General features: G+C 39.2%; 2 protein-coding genes across 2 annotated transcripts in view; both read left to right on the top strand.

The window, feature by feature from the left end:
• Positions 1-7,242, top strand: part of LOC140923406 (uncharacterized) — a 110,031-nt gene extending 102,789 nt beyond the window's left edge. The window contains exons 10-11 of the mRNA XM_073373497.1: positions 5,915-6,009; positions 6,585-7,242. Coding sequence (XP_073229598.1) covers positions 5,915-6,009; positions 6,585-6,676 — 187 coding nt within the window. The 3' untranslated portion in view covers positions 6,677-7,242. The remainder of the gene's footprint in view (positions 1-5,914; positions 6,010-6,584) is intronic.
• Positions 7,243-14,757: 7,515 nt separating this feature from the next.
• The window catches only part of LOC140923399 (uncharacterized), a 224,262-nt gene continuing 224,154 nt past the window's right edge, over positions 14,758-14,865 (top strand). The window contains exon 1 of the mRNA XM_073373490.1: positions 14,758-14,819. The gene's annotated coding sequence lies outside the window, so the exon portion shown is untranslated. The remainder of the gene's footprint in view (positions 14,820-14,865) is intronic.

Here is a 14,865-nt window from a genome sequence, read left to right as displayed (position 1 = left end):
CATCTCATTAGCTCATGACTATCCCAGGCACTTAAAAGTATGGAGTGGCGTGAAGGAGAGTGTAGCCTGTGTAGCTGGCGGAATTGTTGCGCCTGGGGTACTTTCTTGGCGAAAAGCCGCCACTCGAAGCGAGCGGCGAAATCGCGAGGGAGAAAGGTGAAAATACCTCCTTGACTTGCCCCCAATCTTCACGGGGCTCCGCCACCAAAAAAGTACAGCATCTGCCGCTAAATCGCCAGCTACGCAGGATAAGGAGAGTGTGAGTATCCTTTCCCTTCTTCGCGCCGATCCCTTCCCTTTCTTCTCTCCATAAGTCACCACTTTATCAATCCAGCGTCCCATGTAAGGTAATCATCCTAGAATACGAGCAGTCTCTCGTTTTTCTAAGTCTGTCGAGCAAAACGCGCGAGACACGGAAATGACCACGCGCGTGACTGAAGGCGCGAGACAGGATAGGCGCGTTTCTCGCCTCTTTTCTTGCATCTCGTGCGCGCGTGTACTTCCCTCACTAAATCGGAAGGAAAAGAGAGACTGCTCGCAGCCTTTAATCATCCGGAATCAGGGAAATTTTTGCTTTTGGAATAGCTCCGGAGTCTTGAGGTTTGGAATCCCTAATTTAGGTTTAATAAAAATCCGGAATTCTGCTATCAATAATTCCACTGACAGGGAGTCCGGATTCCGGTACCTGGAATCTGAAATCTACAGCGTAGAATCCAGTCCAGTCCTGAGTATCCAGGACTGTCTTGAATCACTTTACAATATAGGGTGATATGGGCTTTGTAATTAAGAACAGACTAACACGAAATCGATCTTTGAGACCTTCGTTTAAAACGTTTTCTCAACTAATGTCAAATGAAGAATGATCGAGTTAGTTCTCCCCAAAGTAAATCATTCTCTCAAAGGCTTTAAGGCGAAAGTAACATGAGCAAATTAATATGCGGATGGCTGGTTCCCTTTAGTTAAAACCATTTAAAAAAAAATGTTTTAATTATAAAAAAGGAAATAAATAAAAAGAAACAGAACAAAGGGAAAGATATCGAATAGATCAATTAGATGATTAAAATAAAAGAAATAAGAGAAATACATCCGTATTCAAGAAATGGGAAGAGAGATCCCGATTGGTTGTCGGGCCGGGGTTCAACCTGTCACAGCTCGCTCAGCTGAAGATAACCCAGGGTTAGAATAGTATATTTAGTATAGTGCAAAATTTGAATTCGAATATGAAAGCTATAAGGTAAATTCAATTTGATTTTTTGTCTACCTTTTGATGATTGGATTTGATTACAGTTAACTGAAAAAATGCTTTTCAACAAAATAATGAAAAACAAACCCAGATTTCATAACGATATCTCAAGGAATTACGTCGTGCACAAGACTCTTTGCAGATATATGAAGGTGGATAGGGTACTGAGGAACACTAAGGAAGATTTGGAAGAACTCGGCAGAAAGATCTTACTCGTTTGGAATGTTGGAGCAATTGAGATTTAACACTGATAAATGCGAAGTGATGCCTATTTCTAAAAAGACAAACACCGTCGTCGCAAGCTAAGGAACCTGAGTTGATATTGTGCGCGCAATCTACAGATTAGTCAGGTATCCGCTAGTAGATAACTAACTAATCTGTAAGTTCTGTAGACTAGCTTGCGCTGATTCCAAAATTAGCTATAGGCTCTTAGCCAATGAAAAGACAGATAGTGGTTATAGGTGTGAAAAGTCCAAGATTTTGGAAAAGTTTCATCCTGGAGTAGGCCTGGGGAATAGGTTCGAAGGCTCGATCAAGAGACAAACTGTACAGCGGTCATAAACTAAAGCACAGGAAAATTCAAGATGGAGGACGGTAAGCATGCTTTCCCGCTGGCTTATTGCTTAAATTTATCTTTAATTTGTCGCTATTCAATGTAAAAAAATGTTTTCTTTATGTTATTAAGTCTTTGTTCATATTTATTTCACGAAAATGAAACGTCTGCTACTGTACGCGGCGTTGACTTTCAGCTGTGTCGTGATTGATTGGTCTGGTTTGTAGCAGTATGTCGATGAGTTGTTCTTCTGATTTCAACTAATCTCACTAGTATTACCTATCCTGAAGGGTTACTTCAATTTATTATTGGGTTCAAGTGCTAGGAGAATTTTTGCCATTACTCTCATAAGTGACCATGAAAAATATACCTTTTTCCTTTGTAAATATCATTTTTGGTTTACGAATTTTCTCAAAATTCTAACAGTTTGAAATGTATTTCTTTTAGTTGTTGATCAGTTGTTTAGCTCAGTTTCCATTGGGATCATCAGACCCTTTATAAGCCGCTCCTTGTGAATTTCACAGTACTTGACACTGAACAGTTGTAACCTTGTAATTTTTTTATGTTGTTTTTTTAGATCTTGAATTAGAGCATGAGGGAGTAGCTCCAGGATCCACCTCACAGCCAGTTAGGCGAAACATTTCTTTAAAACTGAAAGCAAAGAGCAAGTCAACAAGCTCATTGTCATCTGGGAAAAGCAAGAAAAAGGAAGGAAAAAATAGAAAAAAGTTTAGGACAGGATCTGAAGGTAAAAAAGCTAATTTTCTTTCGACGCTGTATAATGTATGTCCAGATTTAAGCCTTGCTGTCATGTTGTTTCCTTAGACAAGAAACGTTAGTCCACTTTGTCTCTTCACCCAGGTGCATAAATGGGTACCGGAGGCATGCTGTGTGAAGGTTGTTGAGAGACACACACTCTTGAGCATCTCTGTCAATAAGAGCCTGAGACAGTGGATTCACTTTGGCTACTATGAGCATGACCCCTGGCTACTTTCATAAGAAAATGGAATATAGAATATAGAACCAATACAGTGCTTGAAAAATCTTGAAGTCCTTGCGGCAAGCAGCTCTCAAATTTTGCTTTGTTAAGGCCACCTTTTGCTTTTCTCAGTTAATTATTCTATTACAGGATCAGTTGTTTTTACCCTTATTGGGCAAGTGAGCCTTAAAAGTTACTTGTCCAGCAAGAAAATCCACCTGACCAAGACTACTGGATGGGACTTGTTTTGAACCCTGCAACAGAAATTTGTTGCTGTTCATTTCTCCGCCTACTTATTGTACATTTAAACATGTACGGTATATCCAGCAACTTGAAATCTGAGCATCTGTAAGATTTGAAGAAATGACGGCAAGTCACCGGTTTGAATTACAGAGTGAAACCAAAGACAATCATCAACAATCAAGGAAATTGAGGAAATGTCTCTCTGGTAGCAGTTGTGGGAAGCCGAAAAGGGTTTTATTTTAAATCACTTAACCTGAAAAAGCTTCTTCTACTAAAAAAATTTAAATAATCGTGGCAATATAATACAGTTACAGAGAGAAACAGCTTACCTTCCTCCATCGTGCTTGCTCCTTCGGGAAACTATAGTAAAAATTTTACTAGAAAATTAAAGTACAAGTAAAAACAAATAACACTCAGTCTGCACAGTCTGCACAGTCTGCACGGTCTGCATAGTCTGCAGTCTGCAGTCTGCATGGTCTGCGTTTCAACATGACCGATGTAACAAAGAAGTGTAAGGTAACTTCTATGGTGTAACGCAGAAGAGATAATGCATTGTTTCTGAGCAAACATGCACAGAATAATGCATGAGTGCATTGCATGACAGTAAATGACGGACACATGACTAACCTATGCATTCTTGTAAATTATGGTAATTCATAACATTTTTAAACAAATTGAACAGGGTGTGCGTATAAGTAAAATCATTGCTCGTTGGCGCTTAGTGATAGCTACATGTATAACAAGTTTTATTCTTATGTGTATGTCATATCTATTAGGTGATAAGGAAAGTAAAAGGAAACAGAAATCCCCTGGAACAGCTGCAGCAGCTCAAGTGGTTGTCATGAGAGAACTCAAGTGGGATCATCAAGTATGTACTATTAATTTTATCATTTCTGCTCATTCAGCCCCAGTCACTCAGCCCCTATTTGAAGGGTGCAAAGAAAGTCAGTTTTACAGCCTGCCATTTGAGCGAGCTGTAGCAAACATAAATTTACTAGCTAGCCCAAAAGTCATTTCAGCTAGCCCCATAACCCTTTTTGATTAGCAGGATTGATTACAATCCTTCTGTAATTTGAATTTCCCCAAAGCACAGCACTTGCCCGTCGGGCAAGTTAAGAACGAAATTCACTAGCACGACGCGATAGCAAAATCCACTAGCCTTAGGATATCGGACTTGACTTTCTTTACACACTATATTTGTATTCACCGTAACTAACCTAATAGAAGTCCACTTCCACATAAACACCGCCTCAACGCTGTTGAAATTTTATTAGATGCCCATGTCTAATTCTTGGTTTGCATGTGACGTCACTAAAAATCAAACTAAGAAACTATTGATTCTTCTGAGTTGCTACTTTCACAAGGTATTACAGCACCTAACACCTTTACATAAACAAATTTTTGGTTCAAAGGGGTTCTTCGTTTTGCGAGAGAGGACGCTTGAATTTCCACGCTTTTGCATGACGTGGCATTAATTTAGCTGATGGCCAGAAAAGCTCTTATGTGGGTTAAAAACATTACCAAGTTTGGGAGATTTGCTATCTAAACATACCTTGTCTCAGAATAAATATTACTTTAATCTTTATGAGTTCCTCAAGCGAAGAATTCACACATTAGTAAGAAAACTCAAAAACAGATGTTTCTGTTGGTATCCGGCGGCCATATTGGTGTCCCTGAAAGGGACTCCAACATGGCATTTCCATACAAAGCTTTATAAATTTCGGTAAATTGTTTTGATTTTTGGCAAGACGTTTTGTATATTTATCTTCTTTCATTTCCCAGATTCTAGACATTATGTATTGAATGGTTTGCATTTCTATTTTTCATTGTGTGACAGTGCAAACCGAGAATAGGTAGACGTCTCCCCATGAGAATTACTCCAAAATACTAGGAATTAGCAAAAAGATGCAAAATCATTCAATTCATTCAGTTTCTTGCTTGATTAACAAGGGTAAATGCATACTTCATCGTGTTCAATGTTTAGTTAAAAATGAGGATAGACTAATGATGGCTATGCAATAACAACAAATGAGGATTCTAACATCGATGTTGGGATTTGAAAAAAAGCGATATAGATCTCTAGACGGCCTAGACGTATCAATTGATGGAGTGGATATATCACTATTTTTAAACTCTCTTGATATTTTTGCCAAAAGAAAGTTTTGTTGAGCTTGTTACAGTAATGAGAATAAACGCCTCCTATCTATTAAACGCCCCCACTTGGACCCTTAGAGTTAACTAGATGCCTTGGGCATTTATTAGGTCATTTACAGAAGCCCCCAGAAATTAAGTCATTAATTTTTTATTATTTTAGCCCCATACATGTAGATGAGATAACTTAGGCTCTTACGTTTCTGTTATCATATCAGTTTGTTATTCAAACAAGACATTTAGGTTTCAAAATAGTTTAGCTTATCCTCCTGTCTTCCTCACAGATTTTGCCAATTGGGCAAAAAGTGCAAGATCCACTTTGTGAAAAGTGCTCCTTCCCAATCCTTGTTTATGGCCGACTGGTTTGTATAACAAGTATTTACTTATGTACTCATCTTATTAACTACCAGTGCCATCAGTGCTTACCCTGAAGGCTTAATTATCAATCAACAGAGGTAAGACTACAGGTAGGTACAACTTGTTATTTTTAATAATTAAATTCAAATCTTACTTTGTAGCTGTCACTTCCTTCAAAAAAATTCAGCCCTTTTAATTTCAGTGAAAATATTGTGAATTTGTGTGTTGCTATAACAATGTTGAAGAGTACACACATTATGAGGTGGGTTTCTTTAATTCTGCTTCCAAAGCCATTTGCATATTTGTACAAAATGAACCTTAAATTTATATAATAATATATTTTTGGTCTGTGAATTTGATCAAGATTGTTCATAATTTGTTCTTACAGATATCGACGTTTTCCTGATCATCATGAGTTTGTAGAGGATTTCTTCTGTCACTCAGATGCTGTGGAGGACATTGATATTTCACCTTATGATGAATGTATCTTTAGCTATATGCATTTTAAATGTACTTCTAATTCTCAGCAGACATGATTGTGCATAGCCTTATAGAACATAACCAACATTTCAGGATGCCATCTACAGGTTCCTTGCAAAGTTATATCTGAGGAACGAGCATAGAAATTCTGTTATACTGATGATGTGTCACTACTCACTACCCAGATCTAAGTACAGGTAGTGGCCAGTGCCAGATCCAAACCTTGAGATAAGGGGGGGGGGAGGGGAGGGGACCCGGTCATCCAGACCCTTAGATAAGGAGGGGGGGTGGTCCAGTCTCCCAAAAAAATTTTTTTCGGCCCTCAGTTTGGTCTAAAAATAAGGGGGGGCCCCTCCCCTGGAGTCTCCACTGGTGGCACATCATCAGTATAGAATTTAAGAATATTTATGGAGATTAGTCTGGAGAATTTGTAGGTGGATATTGGGCTTAAAGGGGTAAGGGCTTTGATGTACCAGTGACACATCCTCACTTAAAAATCCACAGGAAGAGTAATCTCTCTCGTTCCCTAGTTTGACTGTGGTTTCATTTTGTTCTCCTTAATATAACATTCTTAATAGATTTAGTAACAGCATCAAAGGACCAAACTGTTGGTGTATATCGACTGGGACCACCAAGTCACGGCATTACAGAGTATGGAGAGATAAGATAACAACAGAGTACATCAGCCTTCTGTTGACTGCCTGCAAGCGTCTACAGATCCCAAAGTCAGGGTCAACCCCTGAGGAAAGGGTTCTGAAAATTCAGGCGTGTTGGATTTTGTAGAAATGTACTGGATTCTTAATGGGATGTGGCCATCATTGTTGACATATGCAAGCTATAATCATGGAAAGGAAGCCATCTAATTATCATAGTGTAATGGTGGTGACTATCAGTCCACAAAAAATAGCCTTGGCCAGTTACATGTAGTAAGCTTGTTTGTCATGTTTGATCAGAGGGCAACTCACTTACATTTGGGGGAAAGTGAGAAATTATGCAATCTGAATCTGGAATAACGACTTCTCAAGTGAATTAATAATAATTCATATTTCATGCCCACAAGTCAACACCTGGATATACTGCATCACGTAGATGCATTTGGAGTCCCAGTGAAAAACCAGATGAAAGTCTTTAAAGATTTGGATACAAGATCCAAATGTTGGCTGATTCTAGAAAAATCATGTGACGTGGATACATTAATTCTAAGTAAATAATGTCTCATGCAAACAACAAACATCTATTTCTTTCAAAGAATGTAATTCACATATTATCACAGTTTGAAATATCCCAAAGCTATAGGAAGAAACAACACAAGTTACACAAAGTTGAAATGCAAAGCTCAAATAAAACCTTTGAAAATCAGTTGAAATGATACCTTTTGTCATGAACAGCCAAAGAATCTAATGTGCCCTCACCATTTTCCTCTACCAGGAAACGTTTAAAGCCACAGACAATCGGCTGTAAATCCGAGACGTGCAGATATCATCCACCTGACTTATTTGCAACCTGTTGCACGAACTTGGATAGCCTTTCAAAGTTTAGACTTTTGGCATTCATGATTTCAATGCTTGCAGTCAACTCTTGTACATCCACACCAATGTCTTCACCTTTAAACAGTCCACCTGGCTCAATGGTGCAAATCTTGAGCGCTTTTTGGTCTTGCCATTCTTGAAAAATCTGTATGCTCATTTGTTCTTGTAAACTGTAGATTTCAGAACAGAATTGATAACACACTCTTTTTCCTCGTCAAAAGTTTTGGGTGTCTGAAACCTTGAACTTGACACATTGATGTCACACAACAAACTGAATAAATTATGATAAACACTAAATTAAGTTGGATGATTCTCAAATGACACATTCCATCCAAACGGTTCTTACCACATTCTATAGGTATTGTTTAATAAATTAATTGCAACAACAATAATGAATAATAAAATAGTCAGCCACTCATTTAAGAAGCTATACCAAAAACTCATGCTTCGTCGGGGTATTCAGACACCTCTAAACAATAACAGCACTCGGCCTTCAGCCTCATGCTTTTATTTGTTTCTCGGTGTTCGGATACCCCGATGAAGCCTTCACACTCGTAATTTATATATTACTTAAATTAAAGTTAATCAACAGGTGATTATAATATTATTGTTATTATTAATTTTGATTATTATCCCTAGCCAAGGTGTACTTGTGCATTGTTTAGCAATCAGTCCAGTACTTCAGGATTTTCCAGCCTCTAGCCTTAAGGTGATTCCCTAGTTTTGCACTGCGCATCTCTTACTGCGCATAACAAGATGGCCGCCGTAAAAAAGAGCATGTGGAGTAATATTATTAAAATGAAGTTGACCGAAGAGAAACGCTATTGGAATTTTTGCTTGTTGTTGTTTCTTGCCGAGGTGAGACTCAATGTGTTGGGAATGTGCATAACGTAAGCAGTACGCGTGTTGCTGAGTTCGACCTCCTCTCGGAGAACCTCGATAGTGGATGTTTAACTTGTGCTTACTCACTTTGATTTTCATTTAAACACTTTCTTTATCACATTGTGTCCTAAATGTGATATCTCGATGTAAATTCTGTAAAAACGGATTTTTTAATACTTTCTTCCCCCTTTCACATACATTCTATTTTGAAACTCGCCCCAGTCCTCTCTCAAAAATCGGAGAAAATGCGTTTGGTGCACACTTTCTGCAGCTCTACCGTAAAAACGAGTACGGTGACCCCCATGTTTTATTTCATGATTTTAATAAGGACAGTGCTTCCTTTCGATGAGAAAAAAATTGGCACAAATCTATGTTCAGTTTTTTGGCAATTTTACTAAATTGTACGGATTGAGCCATCACGGGTCGAAAAGCGCGCGTCCAATTTAATTCTACTTTGGAGCGTTAAGTAAAAACAAGGGCATTAAAAGGCATTTTTCTGGTACGTAAGTGGATAAACAATACATTAAAGTCAAATTCTGTGTGATGTCACATGCATCATCGAAAAAATCTCCCCTTTTTGTCTAGTTTTGCGCTGCCCGCGGTTTTTGTAAAAGGGTCCTAAATAGCCGTATTTGTCAGCATTGTGACGTCAAAACGAGCACGGTGACCCCCACTTTTTATTACTTTTTTATCATCTTCTTGACTTGTTACATCAGTGTACCAAGTTTTAGCTAAAATCTATGTTAGGTTCTTTTACTATGGAATCACCTTAAAAGAAACCAGTCTTAAGGATGAGGATATTGTTGTTAAGAAGCTTGCCCTTACTCAGGACTGGCACCAAGGGCTGGGGGCCAGGGATTTCTGCCATGGCCTCCTACTATGAGCATGATCACCGGCTACTTTTATAAGGAACAAAAAAAAAGAAAACCCACCAATCTTCCTAGCTAATTGTTTAATTCCCCACCACCTACTATAAATTGCATATACCCAGCAACTTGAAATCTTACTAGTACCAGCCCTACCTAACTGTTATTTGGATCCTCAGAAACTTTCCCACAAGGCTGTTGTCTGGATTACAATATTAATATTATCCTCAGTGGGTGTAACACAGTAAACACAAAAAGTGTAATACTAAGTATTAAAGAGTTCCTTACAATGAAAATTGGGATAAACTTTATTTCATGTCGGAAAAACTAAGAAAAATGCAACTTATTTATCCATTTTTTTTTCTCATATCATCCTATTCTAGACTTTGCCACTCAGAGATCAGTCTTTTATTTATGCAAAGTATTACTCTTATGTGGCACATCCTGGGCAAATAGGCAGGCGTACTCCCTGTTTTTTGGTTTCTTTGTTCTTTGGGGTCGTTGCGTAGTAGGATGTTCGCGTGACAAGCACGGGAAAGGTTGCGTGACAACCAAATGAAGGTCTGTGTGGCACCCAACTGCTGATTTCGTTCTTTCTGCGAAGTCTTTTGTGTTCTCCTTTTGTCCTCATTTATCTCCTTTTATTCTTAACCCTTCAAGTTTCGTAAGTATGCTGCGTACTCCTTTGGAAGAAGATCTCCCCCTTCAAGTATTTCATTGAGATAAATTTCGCTTGGCTTCAACCCACCTTTGACACATTCCTTATTCGCTTCGTACGCAATCGCATCTACAACTTCCCCGTTTCTCTTTTCCACTTTAACGATCACTCGGTGGAAACGATTGCCTTCATGAATGTGCTCGTGATCCATTTTACACATGCTTCCCTTCTCGCAGATGTATAAAGCGCCATGAACCGCGGAACCTTCGTCTGGGGTGATATTAGCGTAACCAAAACCATCATCTTTCCAGTTGGTGTTGAAGACAAAGCGATATCCGCGAAGCACTGCGCTCTCACGAGAAGTGAATTTTGCTCCACGTTCTTTCATTTTTCTTTCACTTAGATTTGAGGCAAAAGCAAAATACAGTTCCTTCCCTTCCATATTGTCATAGTGTGAGATACCACAGGTAGACCACGTTGCAATTTTTCCTCATGTTTATTTATAGGTGGTTTTCACGTTACGTCATCGCCGCCATGCTGGTGGACGGTAAACAAAAGATCGCTCATTATCTCGCTTTGTCATGTGTCCACCAGCATTTGTTCATTTCACCATTGTTATTTGTGTCTCCCGAGATTGCATGAAAACCACCTATTTGATAAAGGACGGACTATTAGAAAAGTGATGGGGGACGGGGAGGTGGGGAAGAAACAAAAAAAAAAAATCAAAAAATGTCCCCCCAAAAAATTCATTCAAAGTGAAACCCAAAGAAAAAAAATCATGGAAAGGTCGGGCCCGCTATTTAACTAAAACCAGAATGATTCCCTGTTTGCCAGAGACTTCTTCCTCGGTTTCCGGTTTCTGTCATGTCTTCATTCATAGTGCCACGCGCAAAAAGAGTTTTTTTCTCGCGGCTCTGCCGCTCGTATCTTCGGCCTTTGGAAGATTCCCGCCACACACAAGACAATAATCTCTGGTGCCCAGGGTACCAGAATGACAACACCTTTTGGTGGGTAGGTTGCTTAAACAAGAGAAGGCAAGACAAAATTAGAAATTGATTAATAACTCTTTTGAAAACAAAGTATATTACGATATGTGACTTTACAGTCTATACACAGACGAGTTTTTAGCTCCAATATTTTCGAAGAAGACATGAAAACTCAGCGACTTTTTTTTTTTTAATAGATCGACATCAGACATTTTTGAAGCCCTTCACTAGCAGGCCGTGACAATGCATTTCAAATTAGTCAACTAGCTGCACCTAATGTTGTAAACTTGGTAAAACATTTTTTGCACGTACGTTCACTTAACTGTGCTATGCAGTTCACATTTATAAATCACCTCCTTCCCACAACATACTCATGCAGTGTTCACTTGGACTTTTTTTGCTAGGAGTAAACGCCATTCCGCAATATTTTCATATTTTCCTATGTTTTGATCATTCCTCAAATTTAAAATACTCAAAATGTATCGGTCAAATCGAAGCTTCAACATGCCCCCCCCCCCCCCCCCCGGGCATACCCCGGGCATTTGACACCTTTGCCGTCCCGGGGAGGAGGGAATTTGATTATCAGAGTCTTCCAGTGGGTGGGGAATTTGATCCCCATGCTTTAGGGGTTGGGAATTTGAACTGCACCCTCGATTTCATGTAAAATCTTTGGCGTAGGGGACGCGGTGTTAGAGGATTTTCGTGGAAAAGATTGTGCCTTTGTGGCCAATTGGTTAGGAGGAAAGGGCTTAAACAAGCTTTGTGGCGTATTTGAAGTATTTAAATTTAAAATTTTTAATATTGGATTCAGGCTTTGAATGTATGAATGTATTTTACTGTTGTGTTTACAATGAAATACAATACCTATAGTGGCGATTCAATACAACAACGTAAAATAAAATAAAATAAAAAGCTCAGGTCAACTACTTTGACCTACTGCAAGTATGTTAATTAATAAGGTGAGCGATGATGCATGCCAGTGAAAATGGTCATGATGCAGTAATCTCAATAGGTGGGATCTTTTTTATAGAACGCTTTGTATGTTGCATGAGAAAGAAAAGCTGAGCATTCAGTGACCTTGTAGCAGCGATTTCCGCCGCTTTGCACGTGTTCGGTTTAACACAGCGCGACAACCTTGCAAGATGCCATGCTTTTAATGCCTACTTCATGTAAGATGCATCCTAGTTACATAAACTTACAAACAGCTAAATATGGTAAAAACAACCATATACGTAACATCTCCCTTTTCTTAACAAAAAAAATAAGCAATCAATACATTTGTGTGAAACTATTTCAGACATTTATACCTTGTTTTAGATGGTTTTAGATTGTTTGCGAGTGGTTGTAGATGTTTTTGAGGTGGTTGTAGATGGTTGTAGGTGGTTGTTGAATTTTTTGAGGTGGTTGTAGGTGGTTTTAGGTGGTTGTAGATGGTTTTAGGTGGTTTTAGGTGGTTTTAGGTCGTTCCATGTTTTAGTAACTACGATCTCCTCGTAGACTTTTTCGTCGTGACAAATCAAGCGAACTATCAAGACTCCTCGGGAATTTAATACTGAGGTAGGCATTGCATTAGCTGAAGTTTAATATACTAGAACTCCTCGGTTCCTTTACCTTAGAACGGCGCGCATTTCGTTATTTACCTCGCGGAAACTTTTGTCAAAGCATGTCTCTGTTTAATAAGGCCGTGTTGTATGATCTTTCAGTTCGCGGGGGACTTTTTCTCATCCCATCATGTAGGATTTCCTCTCAGCCCTTTCACTGATTTATTATGCATACATGGTTATCATCCCACTCTGTAATTAAGCGGCCATCCTCCATTAGGGGTGGCGAATGGTAAATGCGAGACTTTGCGAGACGGCGAGACTAACGTTTTTCTTTGCGAGCCCGAGACATTTTGAATTTTTAGATTGCGAGACCGAGACTTCAAGGTGTTTTGAGTGCGAGCGCGAGACGTTTAGACTCTTAAAATTCGAGCCCCAGATTTGGTTCAGAGCTATGAGAAGATATGACAATGAGCTAGAATTAGCTTGTACAAAAGTCTTACGAAGGAGGCTTTTGTTGTAAACCTGTCAACAGTCAATAAACTCTATTATTTTCCTGGCCATGACCTAATTTCCGGTCAGGAGGTTACACTTGGTCGTTTGCCTTTGATTTTTTTGTGACTGACGCGCTGTCACTTACATTTGTCTGGAAGTCGTCAAAAAGAATGCGCGGCTGTGTTTGAACTCAGTTGAAGCTAGTTGAGTGGAAACGTTCATGCGTTAAAACCATGGAGGAAACGGAAATAGAGGAAAAGTCGTCCAGGGGCGTAGCGTCCGTATACGCACGTACGCCCGTGCGTACAGCTGAGATCTGAGAAAAAATTTTTTCTCATTAAATTTGCGGGCTAATAATTTCATATTTTCACATTATACTGGCTTTTTTATTAGAATTCCCATTATCCAAGCATCAATCATTCAGTGACGGCCACTAATAATGGCAAAATGCATTTGAGTGGTAAGCAAAAATAGGAAAAACAATTCATGTACCCCTCCCTCAAGGTCAGTCAGCCTCACCAGTTTTCCCAGCCCGCAGGTATTCTTGAAGGAGAGGTTACTATGCCATAACGTGTGGCTTCAGAAAAAAAACGCATTTGCCGTCAACGGATATTAGGAATATACTTGTGAGGTCAAACAGTGAAGCCCCAGTGATTGATTTTCCGAAGAAACTGTTAGATAATCCTATGAATATTTCTGCGACTTAAGGAGCGTGATCACTTGCTTCTGTAGTGTTTTCGTGTGTTTCGTGAGACAAAGTACACACATATGGCTCGAAAATCGATACACGATTACTTCAACGTAATTAACAAGACAACTAAACAACGTCTACATGCACTGCCGAACGTAGCTTCAGTAGCATGAAGAGACTAAAATCTCCTCTGCGAAGTACGATGACGGACGAAAGATTAAGCTCCCTAGCAATCCCTTATATACATAAATATAAGAACGTGTATTGGCAGGCTGGTAACGGAGTTTGTCCGTCTTAAGGGTCGACGCCTCGCCCTTTGCTTGTGACCAATCGTCATTGTTTTTGTACAACTTTCTACTGCATTTTTGCCGCATTATTTGTTGAAAATGCCCCGCAGAAAAACCAGGAGATGGCATTTCCGAGACCCTAAGTTCAAAATTTTCTGGGGGACCAGAGTTTTTGAAGAACCATTCGCCACCCCTTCCATTAAGCGGCCAGTAATCAAAGTCCCGAAATACTTGTAGAAAATAACGGGAAATTAAACCTCTATTGAGCGGCTTTCTTTATTACTGCTGATTTCATCGCTTCCCGGATTTTCAGACATGATTCGACGGTCATGATTCGACACTAATCACGTGACGTATGGCTTCGAAGCACGTAAAAGGTTGCAAAAATAGTAGCAGGCGAGAGTTCTGCGAGAGAAACATCTGGCTGTCAAGGAAAGCTTACCACCAAAAGACATAACTGTATATTAGATCTAATTTGACCCCTCATTAGCCGGAATTTCAGACGATTGCTTTTTGTCGTTTTTACTCCCTCAGGCTAATCCCTCATATGATTTATTATTTTCAAATTTTCCTTGGATGGCTGCATTTCGAGAGCTATTTCTGGAAGCACTTACGTCACTTTTGTTGACGTAATTTGATCAAAATGAAAGTGAGAGCTAAAGAAAGGGAAAAATCACGTAGGTTTAATCAGTCTTCTTATTAGAAGGGTTGATTGTTGCTTATAGGTAAGTTTTGTGCAAGTCCGGTTTTTATTATGTGAAGGAAAATGCAATTGACTTTTATACTGACTTGTTTTGCAAAATATTACTTCTTCGTAGACTTTTTCGTCGTGACAAATCAAGCGAACTATCAAGACTACTTGGGAATTTATAACTGAGGTAGGCATTGCATTAGCTAAAGTTATACTAGAACTCCACGGTTCCT

The sequence above is a fragment of the Porites lutea genome, chromosome 13 (genome assembly GCF_958299795.1).
Source record: "Porites lutea chromosome 13, jaPorLute2.1, whole genome shotgun sequence".
Lineage (NCBI taxonomy): Eukaryota > Metazoa > Cnidaria > Anthozoa > Scleractinia > Poritidae > Porites > Porites lutea.
This window is presented reverse-complemented; position numbering and strand designations above follow the sequence as displayed.